Source organism: Rhinopithecus roxellana, chromosome 14 (genome assembly GCF_007565055.1).
Source record: "Rhinopithecus roxellana isolate Shanxi Qingling chromosome 14, ASM756505v1, whole genome shotgun sequence".
NCBI classification, from domain to species: Eukaryota; Metazoa; Chordata; class Mammalia; order Primates; family Cercopithecidae; genus Rhinopithecus; species Rhinopithecus roxellana.
The window spans coordinates 88,225,387-88,249,426 of NC_044562.1; the positions used below are offsets into that span (position 1 = coordinate 88,225,387).

Sequence of the window (24,040 nt, forward strand, 5' to 3'; positions counted from 1 at the left end):
GCTTCACCTCCCGGGTTTACGCCATTCTCCTGCCTCAGCCTCCCGTGTAGCTGGCACTACAGACACCCGCCACCGCGCCCAGCTAATTTTTGTATTTTTAGTAGAGACGGGGTTTCACCATGTTAGTCAGGATGATCGCGATCTGCTGACCTCGTGATCCGCCCATCTCGGCCTCCCAAAGTGCTGGGATTACAGGCATGAGCCACCACACCTGGCCAATTTTTTGTATTTTTTAGTAAATACAGGGTTTCACCATGTTAGTCAGGATGGTCTCGATCTCCTGACCTCGTGATCTGCCTGCCTCAGTTTCCCAAAGTACTGGGATTACAGGCGTGAGTCACCACGCCTGGCCTACTCCTAAATATTTTGGTGTGTATTTCCTAATAATAAGGATATTCTTTTACAGAGTTATTATAACACAATTATCAATGCCAGTAAAGTTATGTTAATACTTTCATCAAATCAATGGTCCATATTCCAATTTTGTCTGTTGAACTCAATAATGTCCTTGACAGTTTTTAAACCATCTAGTACAAAATTCCACATAGGATCCTATATAAATACAACACAAGGCTGGGTGTGGTGGCTCACACCTGTAATCCCAGCACCTTGGGAGGCCGAGGTGGGAGGACCACTTGAGGCCAGGAGTTCAAGGTGAGCCTGGGCAACAGAGTGAGACCCTCTCTAAAAGAAAATAATAAAAATTAAAAATACAATACAATATTGTATTTAGTTGTCATGATCCTTTAGTCTCCTTTAACGTTTTTTTTGAAACTGAGTCTCACTCTGTCACCCAGGCTGATGTACAGTGGCATGATCTCGGCTCACTATAACCTCCACCTCCCAGGTTAAAGCAATTCTTATGCCTCAGCCTCCCAAGTGTCTGAGATTACAGGTGTGCACCACCACGTTCAGCTAACTTTTGTATTTTTAGTAGAGATGGGGTTTCACCATATTGGCCAGGCTGGTCTCGTACTGCTGACCTAAATGATCTGGCCGCCTCAGCCTCCCAAAGTTTTGGGATTACAGGTGTGATCCACCATGCCCGGCCTAGTCTCCTTTAATCTTGAACACTTCCACAGCTGTTATGACATTTAATTTCCTCTTTTATGCCATTGAGACTTTTGAAAAATGCAGTCACTCCTCCCACCTTTCATTAAATAGAATTTTCCTTATCTTTGGTACATGTGGTATTTCCTCATAATTAGATTCAAGCTGTACATTCTGGCCAGAATATCACCGAAGTGATGTTTGTGTCTTTCTCAGGGCATCCCATCTGGAGATACATCGTGTCCATCTGCCCCCCTATTCGTGGTGCTAATTTTGATTATTTGGTCAAGATATTTTCTGAATATCATCACTCTGTAGTTAATTTTATATAATTACTATTTTTTCCCCACACAATTAATAAGCAAGTGCTGGAGAGACATTTTAAGATTCTGTAAATATCCTGCTGCATATGAAAAGTTTCCCCCTAGATTGAGCGTCCGCTGATGATTCTTGTGTGATCCAGCGTTTACTATGTTGGTTGTAAACCAATGCTTTTCCGACTCCAGTATTCTCTCCACATTCGTAAGTTGGCTATCAGCATTCTACTGTAAAGAAGCACCCTCCTTTCTCCCCAGGAAGGTGTTTTTGTTTTTTTAAATGAAGGAGACAGTGGAAACTGGCCAGATGACCTGTAGCTCCTGGAGTTTGGCAAAGGCTGGGCAAATGCCCACCTGAAGACTATGCAGACAATCAGGACGTGACATAGCCGGCAGAGGCCTGCTCTGTGGCTCTGCCCTGAACCCTATTTGGCAGGTGGAGGTATTTAGCCATTTGAGGGAATCTCAGCTTTGGGAGGGCACTTTGTAAGTGATCTTAAGAGATTAAGTACATCCTTAATTAAAAGAAATGGTAATACCTCCGCCTGCTTGCTGTGAGTTTGTTCATTTGAATTCCCCATCTCCCCAATGGGAAATAAGACAGAATTGCAATTATTTATAAAATCTTAAACTGACTTCTTTTCTCTAGGAAAATAGCCCTTGATTAAATTAATTCCAGTCCTGGAAAAGCGCTTAGATATCTGATTGAGGTATTGAGGGAGCGAGGCTGCTCCCCTTGATTCTTTTACTGTAATCCAATTAAACCAACATTTATGGGCCAACTCCTTGGCCATGGGCATAGCTTCGTTTAGAGAGCTGCAAACCCCTTCCTACCTCCCCACTCCCCCAGAAGCTCTTTATTATTTTAATTAATTAATTAATTAATTTTTTTGAGATGGAGTCTCGCTCTGTCGCTTAGGCTGGAGTGCAATCTCAGCTCAATGCAACCTCAGCCTCCCAGGTTCAAATGATTCTCATGCCTCAACTTCCCTAGTAGCTGGGATTACAGGTACCCGCCACCATGCCTGGCTAATTTTTTTTGTGTTTTTAGTAGAGACAGGATTTCACCATGTTGACTTCAGGTGATTCACCCTCCCGAGTCTCCCAAAGTGCTGGAATTACAGGCATGAGCTGCTGTGCCTGGCCATCCCAGAAGCTCTTTAAAATGTGGTTTTCCAGCGCTGACATTTAGGATTCCCGAATTCTAAGTTAAATTGTCTGCTAAGTGTAAGTCTTCCCACCCACTTTTTCAACTAGTTTTGTGCTCAGATACTGACATGCATGTAGAAACACACACACACACACACACACACACACACACGATTCTGCTTGTTGACTGAGAAATTCAGTGGTTTCTAAAGGGGCGTGGCTCAGCTGTGGCCTCTGAAGCGCTGTGGTTCTGCTGACATGGGATGATGACTTGGCCACGGCCACATGCAGTTGGGGGATAGTTGTGGCAGTACTAGAAGTGCAGGGGGACTGGGGCACAGCACCTAATATGTTTTCACAGACTTTTAGGGTTGGAAGCTGTCTTAAAAGTTATCTGGGCAGCCCTTTCCCTCTCCACCAAGTGATGAATAAAATAAAACTTGGTGAAACGTCTCGTGTTTCTTAAGCACCTGAGGATTTTTTTTTTTAATTTAAAAGAACACTGCCAATAATTAGGCTCAGTGAGAAGAAACTCTCATTGAATTTTAAGCAACACCTCCTAATATGTTTAAAAATTGAACTGATTTTTTTCTCAGCCCCCTGCAACCTCTGCCTCCCAAGTTCAAGTGATTTTCCTGCCTCAGCCTCCCAAGTAGCTGGGATTACAGGCACGTACCACCACACCTGGCTAATTTTTTTATTTTTAGTAGACATGGGGTTTCACCATGTTGGCCAGGCTGGTCTCGAACTCCTGACCTCAGGCGATCCACCTGCCTCGGCCCCCAAAGTGCTGGGATTACAGGCGTGAGCCACCATGCCCGGCCAAATCAGTTTTTTTTTTAGTGTGGCATAACGTTTTCCTAAGGAGAGGCATGTCTCTTTATTTCTATGACTGTGGATTAGATATCTGTCCTTCCCTGCATCAAGTCTAGTTTTTGTTCCTCATGCTAACTGTGTGAATTTCCGACATTTTATGCCTTTTTTTTTTTTTTCTCAGCAGGAGGAGTCCTGGCAAAATAAGCATGCAAGGAGTAATGGTAGGTGTTTCTCATATACTTTTTACAACTTAGATCAGTATGGCAGGGATAGACATATTTGATATATACCAAGGAATTCAAGGTGACTTGGAAGAGAGACTTTACAAATAATGAATAATTCATTTTTTATTCCAATTCAGGGCAAGACATTGAATGCATGGATTATACTCGGCTTTTCTATGGCAGAATGAAGAGGGCTGGGTGGTTTCTGCTCTGAATGCCTAGTATAGTAGATTCTAGGGACTGCAGGCGGCTGTTCTCCCTCCACCATTCAGAATTACGTCACCCTCTGTGCAGCAGAAACAGCCCCCAGCAGGGCTGAAGCCTTCAGACCAGTAGTGACAGCAGAATGTGCAGTCTGGGCACGTGTCCTCTATGGAGTGGTTTCACATGTTGCTTCAGAGGGAGAGAAGAAGCAAGAGGAGGGACTTGAGGATAGTGTGTTTAGTTCCCTGAATCCCTGCCCAGAAACCATAACCTTAGGAAAATATTCCAGAATCTGCCATCAGGTTAAACTGCTTATGAACAAACAGGCTTTGGCGAAGTCTTTCTGTGGTATCGAAAGTTTGTCACAGACCATTCCTTATTTATTTATTTTTCTGGAAAATTATCCTTCAGAGTCCAAGACACACAGCTTTGCTAGCAATTTCTCTTTTTGCCTAACATGGAGGTTGTGTGCTATGATGTTGATAACATTGACCAGGTTACCATTATTAAGCCCTTGTCATGTACTAGGCACTGCTCAGAGAGATTCCAGGGATTATGTCATTCAGTCCTCCAATCACTGGAGGTAGGTACTACTGTTATTCTCACTAACGATGAGGAAACTGAGACCCATGAAATCTAGTGCTTTGCACTGCAGCTAAAAGGCACTGCAGCTAAAAAGAAGCGAAGCTGGGATTTGAACCCAGCAGTCTGATTCCAGAGCTTACTCTCCTAAGACTAGGCTCTCCCACTGTCTATTTATGTGAGCTCAGGTGACTGCTTCACCCCTCTGAAGAATAAGGCAGTTTCTTTCAGCTTTACAATTCTGCGGTTCCAAAATTTAGACATGACTTCCCCTGGAGCGTTACCTCTTCCCGTGGTAAGGAGGAATTTATAGGTGCTCTGAGCCACTGAAGCTTGGATCCCTTTTACTGTGTTTTCTGATCTGGGGAAGATGGACTTGCTCAGCCTGAGGACTGACCCTTAGCAGTAGTTAATAACCAATTCATGCCCCAGAGACAAGGACAGAGTTTGGTGGATTCTACTACAAATTTTCTGCGAATGGAAAAAGAAAAGTGTTTGACGTTACATTTTCCTGTTAGTGCCATGTGACAAATAACCCATCGCTGACTTTCTCTCTGTGACAGAATCCAGATGAATCAGGGAGTTGGCAGGAACACTTCAAAGCAGTGTGATCCTCAGCCGATGCTCAGCTGGAACTTTCTTTTTCTCTTTTTTCCTTTTCTTTTCTTTTTTTTTTTTTTTTTTTTGAGGCAGGGTCTCACTCTGTTGCCCAGGCTGGAGTGCAGTGGTGCCATCACAGCTCATGGCAGCCTTGACCTCTCAGGTGATCCTCCCACCTCAACGTCCCAGGAAGCTGGGACTACAGGTGTGTGTCCCCATGCCCAGCTAATTTTTTGTATTTTTTTTCTCTAGAGATGGGGGGGTCTCACTAAGTTGTCCAGGCTGGTCTCGAACGCCTGGGCTCAAGTGATCTGCCCGTCTTGGCCTCCCAAAGTGCTGGGATTACAGTCGTGAGCCACCGCGCCCAGTCGCCCTCTTTTTTCTTCTCGAGGTCCACCTAGCCTCTTTATTTATATCCAGTGACATAAATGCTGACTCAACCCAACCATACTTGACCTGGAACCCTTGAGCTGATCCATGCGATCTTAATCAATTCCCCACCCAATCCCTGCCAGCAGCATAGTTTCCAACCCAGACAAAGCAAAAAGGAATGCAAAGACACATCAGTCTCTCCTATCAGGAAAGGCATGGTGGCTGAATTGTCTCAGTAGGGCCTTGAGAGAAGCATGATTCTCCAGAATTAGATGCGAAAATTATTAGTAAAGAAATCTAAGTGCTTGGGGAAGATATTTGGAGTCTGAGTACCTCTCTTTCTAGGTAACAGAGCCACAAATGGTGCACCAAGCCTGGTCTTCAGGGGGATGCAAGGAGCATCTGCTAACACTCTAAACTCTGAAACCAGCACACAGGTCTGGATGGTTTCTTTTTTTTCTGTTTTTAATAAAAAACTTTTTTTTTCCAAATTCAATCAAAAGGACGGTTTCTTTAGGGGCTCTCTCCCTCGGTTCCGGCCTTTGATGACTTTAAGGGCTCCAAGCTGTTTGTTTCCAACTTGTTTCTCCCTCTCTCTATAATTATCTCTGTTCTTCCCACCTTTTTCTTATCAATCAGAAGTGATTGATCCCTTTGACTATGGAGGAAATGCTATTGCACTTTGAGTCATGCATACCCTTTGGGTTATTTCTGGAGAGGGGTAGTTTCTTTTCTTATCCATTGAAGCCACTTATTTTCTGCTTGGATAAAGATGTACCATGATTTCAAGGATGATTTTAGCTGCACAGAGGCTCTGCTAAAGCAGCTCAGCTAATTTGCCATCACATGCTGTTTACAATAGTCTTCAAAAATAATTGCACATATTTTTAAATTCCTACGTGAATTTATATATTGAATTTTTATATTTATATATTGAATTTTTAAAATTGAATATACAGCCATCTTTATATATATATGAATATATATCAGCCATTTTTATATATAAGAATATATACGTGTATATAAATACTTTATATATAAGTATACTTTATATATACTTGCATATTAAGTATATAGATATATACACACACATATATATATTCATATATCTATAAAGATGGTGGTCTCTCTATATTGCCCAGGCTTGTCCTGAACTCTCAGCCTCAAAGAATTTTCCTGCCTCAGCCACCCGAGTACCATCATGCCAGCTTGTATATTATTTTTATACTCATAAATAAAATTACAAAAGAGATTTCCCTTTTTTTGAAGGCATCAGATCACTCCAGAAGTGAACCATCTGAAAAAAATCTTTGATATTTATGTTGTCTCATGAAATCCTTGCATATGCTTTCTTCATTCGTGTTGCTAATATGAAAATGAAGATACTTTTGCATAAACCCTGGGTTTGACAATATTAATATACATATTCCATTTTCTTAACTTTCATGATTGAGCTTCTCCAGCCAAACCAGGTGAAGTCTGAATTTTAATCAGGACCTGGTATTTCCCCTTGGAATTAATTAGCTAATTCCACACTGGGGCCAGGATCTTGAGGACTCTCTGCCTCTGATACTGGGAGTGGCATCCTGAAAGAAAGGAAGTGTCTGATCTTTAGTGCAAATGAGATTTATCCTTTGTCCTGGGCTCTAGGACTTAACAAAGAATCTTTGAAATTTTATTCAGATCACAATTATGCAGTAAAAGTGAGTTGCAGAGTGGTCAGAATCCCCAGTCTTTCAAATGTCTCTACTAAAAATACAAAAATTAGCTGGGCGCAGTGGCAGGCACCTGTAGGCCCAGCTACTCCGGAGTCTGAGGCAGGAGAATGGCGTGAACCCGGGAGGCGGAGCTTGCAGTGAGCCGAGATCGCGCCACTGCACTCCAGCCTGGGCGACAGAGCGAGTCTCCCGTCTCGGAAAAAAAAAAAAAAAAAAAAAAGTGACTTTAGAAATAATGTGGCATAAGGCCGGGCGCGGTGGCTCAAGCCTGTAATCCCAGCACTTTGGGAGGCCGAGACGGGCGAATCACGAGGTCAGGAGTTCGAGACCATCCTGGCTAACACGGTGAAACCCCGTCTCTACTAAAAAATACAAAAAGCTAGCCGGGCGAGGTGGCTGGCGCCTGTAGTCCCAGCTACTCAGGAGGCTGAGGCAGGAGAATGGCGTAAACCCGGGAGGCGGAGCTTGCAGTGAGCTGAGATCCGGCCACTGCACTCCAGGCCGGGCGACAGAGCGAGACTCCGTCTCAAAAAAAAAAAAAAAAAAAAAAAAAAAAAAAAAAAAAAAAAAAAGAAATAATGTGGCATAAATATTCCAAGGGGTTTAGACTAGAGTATAAAAACATGGTTTTGGACAGGCATGGTGGCTCACGCCTGTAATCCCAGCACTTTGGGAGGCTGAGGTGGGTGGATCACTTGAGGTCAGGAGTTCAAGACCAGCCTGGCCAACATGGTGAAACCCTACTTCTACCAAAAATACAAAAATTATCTGGGGGTGTTGGTGGGCACCTGAGGCAGGTGGATCCCTTGAATCTGGGAGTAGAGGTTGCAGTGAGCCGAGATCGTGTCACTGCACTCCAGCCTGGGCAACAAGAGTGAGACTCTGTCTCAAAACAACAACAACAACAACAAACATGGTTTAAACAACTGGCATGGGGAGGTACATCCTGCTCTTCCTCACAGTGGACCCATTGGTATGGTTGGTTAGAAACATTTAAGGTCCTAAGATGAGGATTCCTACTAAGTGGCTCTATCTGTTCTTCAAGTGGGCACCTACGTACAGGATGAATCGGGACCACAGAGGCCTCTGTGTCATTGTCAACAACCACAGCTTTATCTCCCTGAGGGACAGACGAGGAACCCATAAAGATGCTGGTAAGAAAGTCTAGAATAGTTTATCAAGTGCAAATTGGGGATCTTAAAATTATTTTTTATTTTCACATTTTTTTCTGTGACTTTTATTTTCCATATACGTGTAAGGATGGATATTATGTTTCTGAGCCTCTTGTATATCCCTGGGGCATCACCCAGTCTGCTAAAGAGTAGCAAGAGTCTTTGACTATTCACAATTCTGAATAGAGGAGTGCGTGTACTGGGGGAGAGTATGCTGGACTGGCACGAGACAACCTGGGTGTGAGCTCCAACTCCACCACTAACTAGGTGTGTGATCATGGGACAGTCAAGAGACCTCAGCTTCTTCAACTGTGAAACAGGATGAAATGAAACACTGGCCACTGCCAATTCTCAGGACTGTTGTGACAACACTGGGTATTACATGATAGGAGATTCATTGTAAGATTTTATGGTTATGAAAATAAAAATAATCCAAAGCTTTAGGCTATTTGCTGTGCAATTTTTGTAACTATTAGCATCGTTTCATTTTTTTTTTTTTTTTTTTGAGCCATAGTCTTGCTCTGTTGCCCAGGCTGGAGTGCAGGGGTGTAGTTGCAGCTCACTGCAAACACTGCCTCCCAGGCTCAAGCCATTCTCGTGCCTCAGCCTCCCAAGCAGCAGGGATTACAGGCCTGAGCCACCACACCTGGCTAATTTTTGTATTTTTAGTAGAAATGGGGTTTTGCCATGTTGGCCTGACTGGTCTCAAACTCCTGACCTCAAGTGATCCACCTGCCTCGGCCTTCCAAAGTGCTGAGATTACAGGAGTGAGCCACTGCACCCGGCCTTGTTTCAGTTCTTCATTTTGTTTTGCATTATTTTATTATTTCCCCTTTCTCTCTCTCTCTCTCTCTCTCTCTCTCTCTCTCTCTCTCTCTCTCTCTCTCTCTTTTTTTCTTTTTTAAACAGAGATCCTGAGGGGTGTGTTCCAGTGGCTTGGCTTCACAGTGCATATATACAATGATGTGACGAAAGTGGTAATGGAGGAGGTCCTGCAGAAGCAGAAGTGCAATCCAGCCCATGCCGATGGGGACTGCTTCGTGTTCTGTATTCTGACCCATGGGGAATATGGAGCTGTCTACTCTTCGGATGAGGCCCTCATTCCCATTCGGGAAATCACGTCTCACTTCACAGCCCTGCAGTGCCCTGGACTGGCTGAAAAACCTAAACTCTTTTTCATCCAGGCCTGCCAAGGTGAAAAGATACAGCCTTCCAAATCCATCGAAGCAGATGCTCTGAACCCTGAGCAGGCCCCCGCTTCCCTGCAGGACAGTATTCCCGTCGAGGCTGACTTCCTACTTGGTCTGGCCACTGTCCCAGGCTATGTATCCTTTCGGCATGTGGAGGAAGGCAGCTGGTATATTCAGTCTCTGTGTAATCATCTGAAGGTCTTGGTCCCAAGGTGAGAGTTCTTTTTTTCCTTCCATTTTTAATTAATTTGTTTTATTTATTTTTTATTTTACTCTCATTCAACACCTTTGGTAAGGGTGAGAGTTCTAAATCGTTCTATCCATGTACCTGTTCATCCATCTGCCTACCTTTCTGTTTATCTATTTATCCATCCATCCATCCATCCATCCATCCATCCATCCATCCATCCATCCATCCATCTAGCAACCTTGTATTGAGTACCAGCCTGGACCTGGAAAGGGAGATAGAGTTAAAAAAAACGACAGGGTCATTGCCCTCAGGTTGCTTACAAGCTAGAGGGATAGACAAACAGATGGGGAAGGGCATCCCCAGCTGGTAAGTGCACATTGTGAAGTATAGGTGTTATGGGAACATGCAGAATGACTACCTTGCCCAGATTTGAAGGATCAGAGGAGGCTTCTAGAAATGACAAATAGATATTAGGTAAAGAATCAGGTGAAAGATGTGCTGGGCAGAGGGAGTAGCGTGAACAAAAGCATGGGGGCCTTTTATTTGTTCCTTTGTTTATTTATCACTCACTCCTATTTCCTGAGCACCTATGTGCTATCTTTGGCATTCTATTTGCCACTGCTCTGACAGCTTGCCTTCTGTCTTTGCCACATGCTCTCCTCTTGGCAGCTTTAGCTGCCCATGGAGGCCATGGGCACCTCCATGAAAACGTCTCCAAAGTTGCCATCTCTGGCCCACTCATCTCTGAATTCCTGGGGGGCAGAGACCCTGTTTCATTTAACTTTATATCCTCAGCTCCTGACCTGATATATTGTGAGCTTGTTAAACATTTGCTGGGCCAATGAATGACTTGCTTGAGCCCATCTCATTAACAGCCCGCTAGATATCCTACCTCTGTTTAGCCCTTGGACCTCACATTAAGCATACATGTTTCTGAGCTCATCTTCCCAGCCTTCTCCAGAAGCTCCTGAATTTCCATTTGAAGGAATGGCCATAGTGCTCTTCTGGGAATTCAGGATTGGAGTCTTGAGTCAACTTTGCTTTTCTCTCTTCTTTACCAGCCCCTCCATCCTCATCACAGACATCAGAGGTTAATGTCTATGGCTTCAGTAACAAGGCAATATTTATTGAGGTCATACTATGTGCTTACTGTACTGGGTACTGAACTGGGGGCTGGAGGTGCAGCTGTGTACAAGAGACAAAATCTGCTCTCCAGGGAGCTAAAAGTCCAGTAAAGGAAGGACAGATAATAAAAATATGTGAATATTTAAATTATTATTATTTTAAAATTCAACAATATTAAAAGGAGACAGTATACATGCATGATTAAGCAATGTCTAGTTTTTTTTTTTGGTACTCCAGAAATTTCTTTGTTATTTTTAATTAATATTTCATAACTACATATTTCAGGGTTATAATTTGATGTTTCAATACATATATGTGTTGTGTAAATGATCAAATCAGGGTAGTGTATCCATCACCTCATGCATTTATCATTTCTTTGTGGTGAGAACCTCTAAAAGCCTCTCTTCTAGCTATTTTATAATATGTAACACCTTACTGATTGATCAATTGATTTAAATATGGGATCTCACCGTGTTGCCCAGGCTGGTCTTGAACTCCTGGGCTCAAGCAATCCTCCTGCCTTAGCCTTATAAGCAGCTAGGATTGTAGGCTCAAGCCACAGTGCCCAACTCAGAATGCCTTACTGTTAACCATAGTCACCCCACTGTGCAATAGAACACCAGAGATTATTCCTCCTATCTAATTGTAACTTTGTACCCACTGACTTTGTACTTTGTACCCTCATCTTCCCTTCCCTTCTTCCCTCTCTCATCTCCATAATTGCTGTTTTACTCACTGCTTCTATGATATCAACTTTTTAAACAAAGATTCCACATGAGTGAGAACATGCAGATTTTTTTGTGAGTCTTGCTTATTTCATTTAACATGATGTTCTCTGGGCTCATTCATGTTGTCAGACATGTCAGAATTTTCTTCTTTTTTATGACTGAATGGTATTCTGTCTCTTATAAATATCACATTTTCTTTATCCATATATCCATTTTTGGACACTTAGGTTGATTCCATATCTTGGCTATTGTAAATAATGCTGCAGTAAATAGGGAGTGCAGATATCTCTTTGACATATTGATTGCATTTTCTTTGTCTGTATACTTAGTATGGGGATTGCTGGATCATATAGTATTTTTTTTTTTTTTTTTTTTTTTTTTTTTTTTTTTTTGAGACGGAGTCTCGCTCTGCCGCCCAGGCTGGAGTGCAGTGGCCGGATCTCCGCTCACTGCAAGCTCCGCCTCCCGGGTTCACGCCATTCTCCTGCCTCAGCCTCCTGAGTAGCTGGGACTACAAGCGCCCGCCACGTCGCCCGGCTAGTTTTTTGTATTTTTAGTAGAGACGGGGTTTCACCATGTTAGCCAGGATGGTCTCGATCTCCTGACCTTGTGATCCGCCCGTCTCGGCCTCCCAAAGTGCTGGGATTACAGGCTTGAGCCACCGCGCCCGGCCTCATATAGTATTTTTTATCTGTAATTTTATGAGGAACTGGTACACTATTTTCCATAATGACTGTACTAATTTACAATACCACCAACAGTGCATAAGTGTTCCCTTTTCTCCAGATCCTTGCCAACATGTGTTTTCTTTTGTTTCTTTGATAATAGCCATTCTAACTTGAGTGAAGTGGCATCTCACTGTGGGTTTTTTGTTTTGTTTGTTTTTTAGACAACATCTCGCTCTGTCAGGCTGGAGTGCAGTGGTGCAATCTCAGCTCACTATAGCCTCTGCCTCCCAGGTTCAAGCAGTTCTGCCTCAGTCTCCCGAGTAGCTGGGATTACAGGCATGTGCCACCACACCTGGCTAATTTTTGTATTTTTAGTAGAGACAGGGTTTTACTATGTTGGCCAGGCTGGTCTGGAACTCCTAATCTCAAGTAATCCACCCACCTCAGCCTCCCAAAGTGCGCTGGTATTACAGGCTTGAGCCACCGCGCCCAGCTGTCACTGTGGTTTTGATTTGCATTTCCGTGATGATTAGTGATGTTGAGGGGTGGAAGCGGGTAAGTAGGAAAACTCCCACCACAACTATAGTGCTAGAGTGAGGCAGGACTGAGACTGGGGTTGAGCCTTTCACAGCGGAAGGAAGTCAGGGGTGGAGGCCAAGTTGGGCTGATTTTCCTGCTGCTGCTAAGAGAAAACCAATTAATGGAAGAAGGTTGGGGGTAGGGTTAAGGATAAGTATTTGTTGAGGCTCTCATGTATTGGAGGACGAGAGGAATCATGCTGTAGCTAAAATTAAAGCCAATGTCACCAATGCGATTGTATAGAATTGCTTGGACGCTGCTGTGTTAGCATCTGCTTGACCATGTCATCAGCCAATTAGTAGAAAAGATATAATTCCTACGCCCTCTCATCTGATAAAAAATTGGAAAAGGTTGTTGGCAGTAACTAGAATTAATATTGTGGTGAGGAAAATAAGTAGGTATTTGAAAAACTGATAAATGTTCAGTCTGACTTTATATATCATATTGAGAATTCTATAATAGATCAAGTGATTAATAGTGCTACTAGAATAAACATTATGGAGAAGTAGTCTAGTTTGAAGCTTAATGAGACTTTAGGGTTTGGATTGTTGTTCAATATCAGTTTGAGATGATGGCTTCTAGGTCTGTACACACGAATGTTGTGGGAATGAGGCTAATGGTGAAAGTGCATGTGATAGCTGTTTTTACTTAGTATGAACATGAGTTCTTTTTGCGAGGGTTGATAAAGTTAATAATAATTGGTAAGGTTAAGGAGATTAGGTTATTATAGTAATGGAAAAATACATGATTATTACTTTTATTTGGAGTTGCACCAATATTTTTGGTTCCTAAGATCAATGGATAACTCTCATCCTCTACACGTTGAGAAAGCCATGTTGTTAGGCATGGGGGCATGAGTTAGCAGTTCTTGCATACTTTCTCAGTAAATAAGAAGTTGTGGACTTCTATTATTAGACCCAAAATCTAACGTTTTGATTAAACTATATTTACAAGGTGTAAGTCCTATAATAATTTTAGGATTTAGAGATAGTAGGAGAATTGGTGAAAGATGTGTAAATATTAGTATGTTTTCTAGTGTAAAGGAATGCTGTTAATATAGTATGTTAGTGTTCCTCGTTGTGTTGTGACAAGTATATAGAGGGAATAAAGGGCTGTGATTAATATACTAAGTCCTATGAGCATGATAGTAATGTTTGATCAGGAGAATGAAGCCATTGTTACAAGGAGTTCTCCTACTAGATTACTAGTGGCGGGTAGAGCAAGGTTGGTGAGATTTGCTGTGAGTCATCAAAAGGTTATTAGTGGAAGTAATGTTTGACATCTTCGAGAGACTAATATGATTCAGCAGTGGATTCGCTTGTAGTTTGAATTTGCTAGGCAGAGTAGTAGGGACGAAGTAAGTCCATGGGTAATTGTGAGGATAATTGCACCGGTAACACTTCAGGGGGTTTGAATGAGGATAGCCAGAACAAGTGCCGTGTGGCTTACGGAGGAATATGCAATAAGTGACTGACTTTAGATCAGTTTGTCGTAGACAGATAGAGCTTGTCACAGTTATGCCTCATAAGGATAATATCAGGAAAGGATAGGCTATATGTTCTGTCAGAGGGCTGAGGATGAGGGTAAGTCGCATTATGCCATAGCCGCCAATTTTAGGAGCACTGCTGCAAGTACTGTTGAGCTGGCAATAGGGGCTTATACGTGGGCTTTGGGAAGTCATAGGTGAAGTTGGTATAGGGATGTTTTTACTATGAAGGCCATTATTCATGCCAATCGTATGAGATTGCTGGATCTGGAGATTGGTAGTTCTTGAGTATTGAATGTTATTATTATCATGCTCAGTGAGCCTGGGATATTTTGGGCATAAATAAGTATCATAAGTAGGGAGAGGGATCCCACTAGTGTGTAAAATAAGAAATATGTACCTGCATTGAGGTGTTCTGGTTGGTTACCCCATCAGGTGATAATAATTAAGGTAGGGATAAGTGTAGCTTCAAAGAGAATATAAAATACAATTAGTTCTGTGGCTGTAAATGCTATGATTAGAACAATTTGTAGGGAAATCAATATGGAAATACAGTTTTTTCCATAGGGGTGATTCACTGGAGAGGTGGTACTGGCTTGCTATAGTTATAAGAGGTAGTAGTCAGGCTGTTAACATTAGAAGGGGTGATATTAGCGGATCAGAGGAGAAAGTTAATGAAAAGTTGAATAGATTATCGTTGAATTGGTTAAAGAATAATAGGGCAATGAAGCTGATGATTAGGCTGTGGGTAGCCATATTGATTCAGATTATATAATTTTTAGAGAGTCATGTTATTGGTAGTAGTATAATTCTAGGAATAATTATTTTTAGCATTGAAGTAAATTTAGGTTATGTACATAGCCTAAACCATATGTGTTGGAAATTGAAACTAGTGAAGCAAGGCCTACCGTGGCTTCGCAGGCAGCAAATACTGGTAGAGTAATGGGTATGATATTTGCTAGGGTGAAGTATATATTTAAAGCTATAAGGGTATTTATGATGAATAATGATAATATTATTCCTTCTAGGCATAGGAGGGATGCTATTAGGTGGGATTGATAGATTAATACCCCCAGAAGTGATATGATAAATGCTCACATGATACTTATGTAAATAGAGGGCATTTGGTAAGTATGTTCTATCATAATCTAATGAGTCAAAATCATTTATTTTGGCTTAAACTATTTACTTTTTTCTTATACCTGTGGACCATTTGCATGTCTTCTTTTCAGAAATGTCTGTTAAAGTCTTTTGCCCATTTTTAAATGGGGTTATTTGGTTTTTTTTGCTGTTGAGTTGTTTAAGTTCCTCATGTATTCTAGATATTAACCCCTTGTGAGGTGTATAGTTTGCAAATATTTTTTCCCATTTTGTAGATTGTCTCTTCATTCTGTTTTTTTTGTGTGTGCAAAAGGGTTTTAATTTGATGTAATCTCATTTGTCTGTTTTTGCTTTTGTTGTCTGTGCTCTTGAGGTCTTATTTTAAAAATCCTTGCCCAACCCAATGTCGTGATATGTTTGCCCCATGTTTTCTTGCAGTAGCTTCATAGTTTCAGGTTTTACATTTAAGTCTCATACATTTTGAGTTGGTTTTTGTATGTGGTGAGAGATAAGTGGTCAGTCTCACTTTTTCTGCATGTGGGTATCCACTTTTCCCAGCACTGTTTTTTGAAGAGATTTTCTTTTACCTATTGTGTGTTCTGGTCAAAAATCAGTTGGCTGTAGGTGTGTGAATTTATTTTTGGGCTCTATATTCTGTTCCATTGATCTACGTGTCTGTTTTTGTGCCAGTACCATGCTGTTTTGGTAACTCTAGATTTGTAGTATATTTTGAAGTCAGGTGGTGTGATGCCTCTAGCTTTGTTCTTTTTGCTCAGCATTGTTTTCACTATTTGGGGTCTTTTGTGGTTCCATATACGTTTTAGGATTTTTTTCCTGTTTATGTGAAGAATGTAATTTTTTTGTTTGTTTTTGTTTTGTTTTGTTGTAGAGATAGGGTCTTGCTATGTTGTCCAGGCTAGACTTGAACTCCTGGGCTCAAGCAGTCCTCCCAACTCAGACTCCCGAGTAGCTAGGACTACAGGCATTTGCCACTGCGCTTGGCCTGTCACTGGTATTTTGATAGGGACTGCATTAAATCTGTAGGTCACCTTGGGTAGTATGGTCATTTTAACAAGATTAATTCTTCCAACCCATGAACATGAGATATCTTTCCATTTATTTGTGTCCTCTTCACTTTCTTTCATCAATGTTTTATAGTTTTCAGTGTTTAATATTTAAATTAGTAATATTTTAATTGTTTAATATTTATTTAATAGTTTTATTTATTCAATTATTATTTAATATTAATATAAATAATATTTAAATTAATAAGAAAAAAATTAGCGAGGTGTGGTGGCATGCACCTGTAGTCCTAGCTATTAGGGAGTCTGAAGTGGGAGGATTGCTTAAGCCCAGAAGTTTGAGGCTGTAGTGAGCTACAATTGCATTACTGCACTCTAGCCTGGGCAACAGAGCAAGATCCTGTCTCTAACAAAAAGAGACAATTTCAGGAAGTGATCCCTGCCATGAACAAATCAAAACAGGGTAATGATAGCTTCTTGGTGCAGGTAATATTTCAGGTGAGACTAAGTGATAAGAAGAAAACAGACACAGGAAGAGCTGGTAATAGAGAGCAGATGCAAAGCAAGATGCAGGGATTGAGAGCAGGTAGGGGCCTGTATCCCTTCCCTGAAAAGTAGTGAGGGTAAGGATGAGGGGATGAGGGTAGTCATACTAATACTAAAAATGATGGTCAGCAGAACAGTGTAGCCAGTGTTCTAAGTGCTTGACCCAATATACATCCTTTAATGCTCTTGGCAACCCCTAAGATGGGGACTGTTATGGTTCCTCTTTTAGAGCTGGGAAAACGGAGACATGGAGCAGTGAGTAACCAGCCTAAGAGCACACAATGAATGAGTGATGGAGCCACAATTTAAAATTGAATCTGTTTTCAGAACCTGTGCTTGCTTCCAGTGATATGTATTGCCTGCCCTGAGAACGTTCTGCTAAATGCTATATGTCCTGCAAGTCCAGGCTCAAATGCTACCACCTGCATGAAGCCTTTTCTCTCCCCCCAGACAGAAGTGCATTCTCCTCTGAACTTGCAGGGGGACCCTGACCTTTCATTTGGTGTCGACCACATTCTGCCTTGTGTTATGCATGTTGTGTATATGCCATCCTTGGTAAATGTTTTATATCTGCATTCTAAGTGTTTAACTTCAGGAATTGTGTCATGTTTATCTTTGTATCTCTCCCAAGGCTACAGATAGAGAGGACACTGTTGGTATCTGTGGCATCTGCTGCTTATTTGTTGATCTAAGACCTGGTACATGGTACCTGGTGTCTTTTCTAAGACCTGGTGTGTGGTTTCTACCTCCTGATTGAAAAAAGTTTCTTCTCTGGGCCAGGCACAGTGGCTCATGCCTGTAATCCCAGCACTTTGGGAGGCTGAGGTGGGCGGATCACCTGGGTCAGGGGTTTGAGACCAGCCAGGGCAAGCAATATGGTGAAACCCCGTCTTTACTATTAGCCGAGTGTGGTGGCAGGCACCTGTAATCCCAGTTACTCGGGAGGCTGAGGCATGAGAATCACTTGAATTCAGGAGGTGGAGGCTGCAGTGAGCTAAGATCGTGCCACTGCACTCCAGCCTGGGTGACAGAGTGAGACTCCGTTAAAAAAATAATTGTTTTCTTTTTTGTTGCAGACAGGAAGACATCTTATCCATCCTCACTGCTGTCAATGATGATGTGAGTCGACGAGTGGACAAACAGGGAACAAAGAAACAGATGCCCCAGCCTGCTTTCACACTAAGGAAAAAACTAGTATTCCCTGTGCCCCTGGACGCACTTTCATTATAGCAGAGAATTTTTGTTGGTTCTTAGACCTCAAACCAATCATTGGCTGTGTCCTCCAGCGTCCTGCCCAGCACAGGAATCGGTGGTCTCACCTGGCATTCTAGAAACAGGAAACACCCTGTTTTCTGACACAGTCAATTCTGATTTTCTTTTTCTTTTGACAAGTTTAAATGTTAGAAAACACTCTTTTTTTTTGGAGACAGTCTCATTCTGTCACCCAGACTGGAGTGCAGGGGGGCAATCCCGGCTCTCTGTAGTCTCGACCTCCCGGGCTCAAGCTATCCTCCCACCTCAGCTTCCCAAGTAGCTGGGACCACAGGTGTGTACCACCATGCCCGGATATTTTTTATTCTTTATTTTTTGTAGAGACAGAGGGATCTCACTTTCTTGCACAGGCTGGTCTCAAACTCCTGGACTCAAGTGATCTTCCCACCTCTGTCCCCAAAATACTGGGATTATAGGCACAAGCCACCACGCCTGGCCAGAAAACTTTCCTTATTGAAGACTTGGATTGTAGCCTTGGTTTTGGATGTGTACCCTGAAGAGAGAGTAATTGACCTTAGTTTGTGCAGGTACTTTTTTTTTTGAGACAGAGTCGCTCCGTCACCTGGGCTGGAGTGCAGTGGTGGGATCACTGTTCACTGCAGCCTTGACCTCCCAGGTTCAAGCGATCCTCCCACCTCAGCCTCCCAAGTAGCTGAGACTACAGGTGTGTGTCCATGCACAGCTAACTTTTGTATTTTAATGTAGAGATGGGGTTTCACTATGTTGTCCAAGCTGGTCTCAAACTCCTGGGCTCAAGTGATCCTCCCACCTCAGCTTCTCAAAGTTCTGGGACTATAGGTGTGAAATACTGTGTCTGACCTGGGGACCAGGGACATTTTAAGATTCCCTGGTGTTCAAAGAACCACGTTCTTAGGTTAGACTGAGCTTAGATTGCCTCTCTAGACAACTACCCCTTAGTTATAATTCTGTGTCCCCTCTGCACGGCCTTGAACATTGGACAATGAGGTTACAGTCCAGCCACCCTCTCTCTAATCTCCCCCTTCCTAAGACTTCTCTTCTGCATATCTAGTGAGGTGAAAATTTGGTCTATGCCAGGCCCATTTCCTGCTTTTGTGTAAGGAAGGTGCTCACATAGGAAGTTTTTATTTGGTTAGAGACAGGTTTCCCTGTAGGAAGATGATGGCTCATTTACACTCAGCTGCTCTGCAAGCAGAAACTTTATAACCTGATGTCATATTCCATGTTGGACTGGGTGCGGTGGCTCATGCCTATAATCCCAGTACTTTGGGAGGCTGAGGCAGGCAGATCACTTGAGGTCAGGAGTTCAATACCAGCCTGGCCAATACGGCGAAACCTCTTCACTACTAAAAACACAAAAATTAGCCAGGCGTGGTGGCGGGCACCTGTAATCCCAGCTACTTGGGAGGCTGAGGCAAGAGAATCTCTTGAATCCGGAGGCAGAGGCTGTGGTGAGCCAAGATCACACAACTGTACTCCAACTTGAGCAACAGGGCGAGACCTTGTTTAAAAAAAAAAAAAAATCAATGTTGGGGTTGGAACCTTTCAGGTACCATTGACAGAACACCCAATTCAAATTGACTGAAGCAAAGAAGGGAATTTATTGCCTCTTTCACATGGAAACCCAGGAGTGGATAGCACTGGCTTCAGGCAAAGCTTGAATCAGGACTCAATCTACAGGCCAGCACCTTTCTCTTGGACGGATGTCCTCAGGGTTGGCAACTGCAGTGTAGACTGCAGTGGACAGTCCCCACCTTGTCACTACTACTACACTTTGCTCCTCTGGCCTGAGGGATGAGGAGAGAGGCTATGTCAGAGACTGAAGCTGTTCTCAGGGCTCTTCTTGGCAGAGGGGATGTCTGGCTTGCCTGAAGGGAGTGGCTCTGTAAGGACGCCTTGATGCTTTCTTCATTAAGATTTTGAATATTTTTATGTACTTGAGTTTTTCTTTTTTTTTTTTCAATTTCTAGAGGAACTTTTCTTTGTTAATTCCTGGAACTGTATTTTGAACCCTTGAAGGTGAGCCCTCATAGGGAGATCCAAAGTCCTGTGGTTAACGCCTTCATTTATAGACGAGGCAGCTAAGTCCTGGGGATGTGAACAACCTGCTGGCAGTCCTCATTTATAGGATTTCCTTCAGCCAGGTGAACTGGAATGGCTTGGGGCGTGGAAGGGCATTAGGAGTGTTTCATTTGATATGTGAATGCTCATAAAAAAATCTTAAGGAATGAAGAAAAACAATTCTCAGTGGTGCCTGCATTTATAATTATTTATGTGAAAGTGAAATTCGTGTACAATACATTTGTTATAAGAATATTCACAAGAACACTGTTCTGATGTCTCTGATTGTCACGTGGATTTGAATGTAGCTTGACAGAGGGAATGTCTAATCCATATTGATAGGGCAGGAGCACCGTCATCTCATCTCAGACAAACACTGCCACTTTAAGTTCCAGTTCCCTTTCTAGCCTCATGCATTTCAAGGAAATCACTTCCCTTCTAACAGCAAGCAGCCAGAAAGAGAAGAGAGTAAAATACAGATAAGACAGCTCTGGCACAGAGGGAGGTTAGGGGGTGGGGAAAGTCTCTTGGTTAACTGCCAAACTTTGCCCTCATACAATAGGTTCCAGTAAAACAATGGGCCTTAATAAGCACATTCCTTTTCCTTCAGGTACACTAAGATAGGGAAGCTAAAAGCAGACTGGAGGGGGGCGGGGTATACCTACAGCTGCAGAAAGATTGTATGGGAAGGGACACACTCTTCCTCCCAGATAAGCGCAACAAAGAGATACAAAAGCAATCCAAGCCTCTGATAAACTCTCCCACCCTAAATCCTTAAAAACTCTTAATCTGTAAGTGAGTGGCCTCTGACCTAACTCAGCCAGAAGCCCCTTTCAAATTTGCTTTCTCTAAAATAAACCTGTCCTTGACTGTCAAGCCACCTTTCATGTTTCTTTCCTCTTTCTTTAATTCTTACACGTGTCAGGATGATCTCCCAAAACTGTGTTCATAACAGTCAGGGCTAAAAGCTAGTGGTCACAGTCTTTGTCCAGTTGGCAGAACTGACATGTGAAGGCAAGCGAAGGATGGTGAGGTACTGAGGAAAGAGCAAAGGATCTGGAGATCAAAGCCCTGCATTTCCATATTGTCCTGTGATTCCTTTGCTCAGAAATACTAACTAAATCAAGCTAGCTTTTTTCAGCCTTGTCTGTAAAGTAGAGAAAAACATCAGCTGTTGGGAAGACGAAAAAGAATGTGTATGTGTGCATCTATTTAAATCTAACTGTGCTGAGGTGCATATAAAGGCCTTTAGGTGGTAGGGTCTTCTAGTTGTAACTGCAACAGAAATAGCAGGACTTAAGTTCCTTTGTGCGTAATTCCAGCTGACTTTATTAGCAGCAACTTAGCACTAGCAGTACCCCTGACATACTCTGAGTGAGACCTAATTCTTCCCTCACTAGCTCGTGATGTCCACAGCAGAAGAAGGCCAGCTCTTGGCTCTGAGTTCAGTTGCACAAAACGCTGTTGATAAAACTTCCTGTCAGGCTCCTGAGCCCAAGTTAAGCCATCATATCCCTTGTGACCTGCACATATACATCCAGATGGCCTGAAGTAACTGAAGAATCACAAAAGGAGTGAAAATGGCCTGTTCCTGCCTTAACTGATGACATTACCTTGTGAAATTCCTTCTCCTGGTTCTTCCTGGCTCAAAAACTCCCCCATTGAGTACCTTCTGACCCCCACCCCTGCCAGCCAGAGAACAACCTCCTATGACTGTAATCTTCCACTACCTACCCAAATCCTATAAAATGGCCCTACCCCTATCTCCCTTCGCTGACTCTCTTTTTGGACTCAGCCCGCCTGCACCCAGGTGATTAAAAAGCTTCATTGCTCACACAAAGCCTATTTGGTGGTCTCTTCACACGGACGTGAGCGAGACCTCCTTCGTCAGGAACATTTGGGGTTTGATGTTTAAGTTTTGAGCCTCTGGTGTATTTCCTATTTCTGTTTTGGTAGAACTTAGTGCTTGTGTAAGGTTAAATTCTAGAATCAGGAAATGTTGTTTTTAGAGGCCTCCAGCAAGCACTTCGGAGGTCCCTGGGCATTTACAGCTGTGAGTCGTGGATCTATCCAGACACCAGAACATAGTCATCCTTGGCTCATTCCTCCTCAGCGGGAGGTGTGCACGGTTGGTAGAGTGTTACCTCCAAGATTTTGTGAAACATTATGCTTGTCTGTATTTGTGTGTGCATGTCTGTGTGAATTTTGAGTTCAGGAATAACAGGTGATTTGATCACAGCTATTTGACAGTGGTGATAGTCATTGTATGCCAAGACGTTTATGAAGGGAATAGGTAGATTGAGTGAGGTTCCTATATATTTTGCCTAGTTGTACTCACCTACAAGGGCTGTAATTAAATGTTTCTCTCTTTCCCCTTCTTCCTCTCTTTTATTCATTCTTCTTCTTCTTTTTTTTTTTTTTTTTTTTTTTTTTTTTTTTTTTTTTTAACGAAGTCTCGCTCTCTCACCCAGGCTAGAGTGTGGTGGCACGATCTTGGCTCACTGCAACCTTCGTCTCCTGGGTTCAAGCGATTCTCCTGCCTCAGCCTCCTGAGTAGCTGGGATTACAGGTGTGCACCATCACACCTGGCTAATTTTCATATTTCTAGTAGAAACAGAGTTTTGTCATGTTGGCCAGGCTGGTCTTGAACTCCTGACCTCAAGTGATCTGCCCGCTTTGGCCTCCCAATGGAATGAGTCATCGTGTTTGGCCTCATTCATTCTTTCTTTCATAGAAGTTTGGATACTGCCAAGCAAAATTAAAGACATGAAAAATCAATTGTTATTACAAATGTTACAATTATTTAACTACTGGTGTTTATTTTTATTAGAGCCATAGCACCTGCTGGCCTCTGCTTCAGGGATTCACAATGGTGGTGGGCAGGTTGGATATCACAGGACTTACCCCTAGCAATGCATTCTATTCCGCCTATGCCCAGGCGGTGTTAAACATATAATCATACAGTACACTGCAGTACCGACCCATCAGAACAGACACTGACTGGTACAACACAATGGTGAATGTTGCTGAATAGCAACCCTTAATCAATAATGATCAAATCTCCATGGAGGTAAACTAAACTAGAAGTTTACCTCAAACAGGTAATTTTTGTGCCATACATGATTCACAGAACCTTACAGATCTGATGCTTTCTGAGTGACCTGGTCAACTTGTTCTCAACCTGGAATTCTTGGGCCTTTAGGTGTTTGTAAATTTGTTCTCAGAGCCTCTGAGCTCTCCACCTTCATTTTTAAGTGCTTTAATTCTTTTTTGGTGATAATCTTTAAAACTTCACACATGTGTGTCCTGGCTCTTCCGGGTGACTGCTTCATATTTGAGTACTGCCACACAATGACTGCTCATGTTCTGGGGCCTGCCTACAGAAAGGGATGAACTTTACCTTGGACCTTTTAATAGTGTGAATGTGCGTCTGTAGCTAGAGGTCTTCAGGTGCCAGTGGTTAATCTGTTTGAAGCGTGCTTTATTCCAACCTCTCATTCTGTAACAGACTCCTCCTCCACTGTCCCTCACCTCTGCTGAACCCTTCTAGCAGAGGGAACTCACCACAAGTGGGGACATGGATTTGGGAGCTTGAAAGGACCCCAGTGACCCTGCATTCCAGCCCTTAGAGTGCTAAGTGACTTACTGAAGCCTCGAAGCCATTCCTGGAGGATTTGCAATTCTTTGTATCTCTGGATTTGCCACCCTGTCCCTCCAAGTCACCTGGTTTCACTTTTGGACAGCTTTAATTGTTCTCTTCTCTGTTCTCTGTTTCTGCCTCCTTAGAAGCTATTTAAAACCACTCGTTTTCATTCTAAACTCCGGAGCCACACCAAACAAGTGTAACTGTCCCCTGGTGAGATTTGCATTGTATGTGACAAATCATTTA

The 24,040-nt window shown here is 42.7% G+C and overlaps 1 protein-coding gene across 2 annotated transcripts in view; it reads left to right on the forward strand.

Annotated features, from left to right (window-relative positions):
• CASP10 (caspase 10) overlaps positions 1–21,985 on the forward strand; it is a 40,063-nt gene extending 18,078 nt beyond the window's left edge. Inside the window, exons 6-10 of one of the 2 annotated variants that reach the window (XM_010375500.2) lie at positions 3,514–3,553; positions 5,660–5,751; positions 8,078–8,186; positions 9,114–9,606; positions 17,916–21,985. In XM_010375500.2, the coding sequence (XP_010373802.2) occupies positions 3,514–3,553; positions 5,660–5,751; positions 8,078–8,186; positions 9,114–9,606; positions 17,916–18,069 (888 nt within the window). In that variant the 3' untranslated portion in view covers positions 18,070–21,985. Of the gene's footprint in view, positions 1–3,513; positions 3,554–5,659; positions 5,752–8,077; positions 8,187–9,113; positions 9,607–17,915 lie in introns of those variants that run through there. The other variant, XM_010375505.2, reaches the window with a different exon arrangement.
• Positions 21,986–24,040: the final 2,055 nt, after the last annotated feature.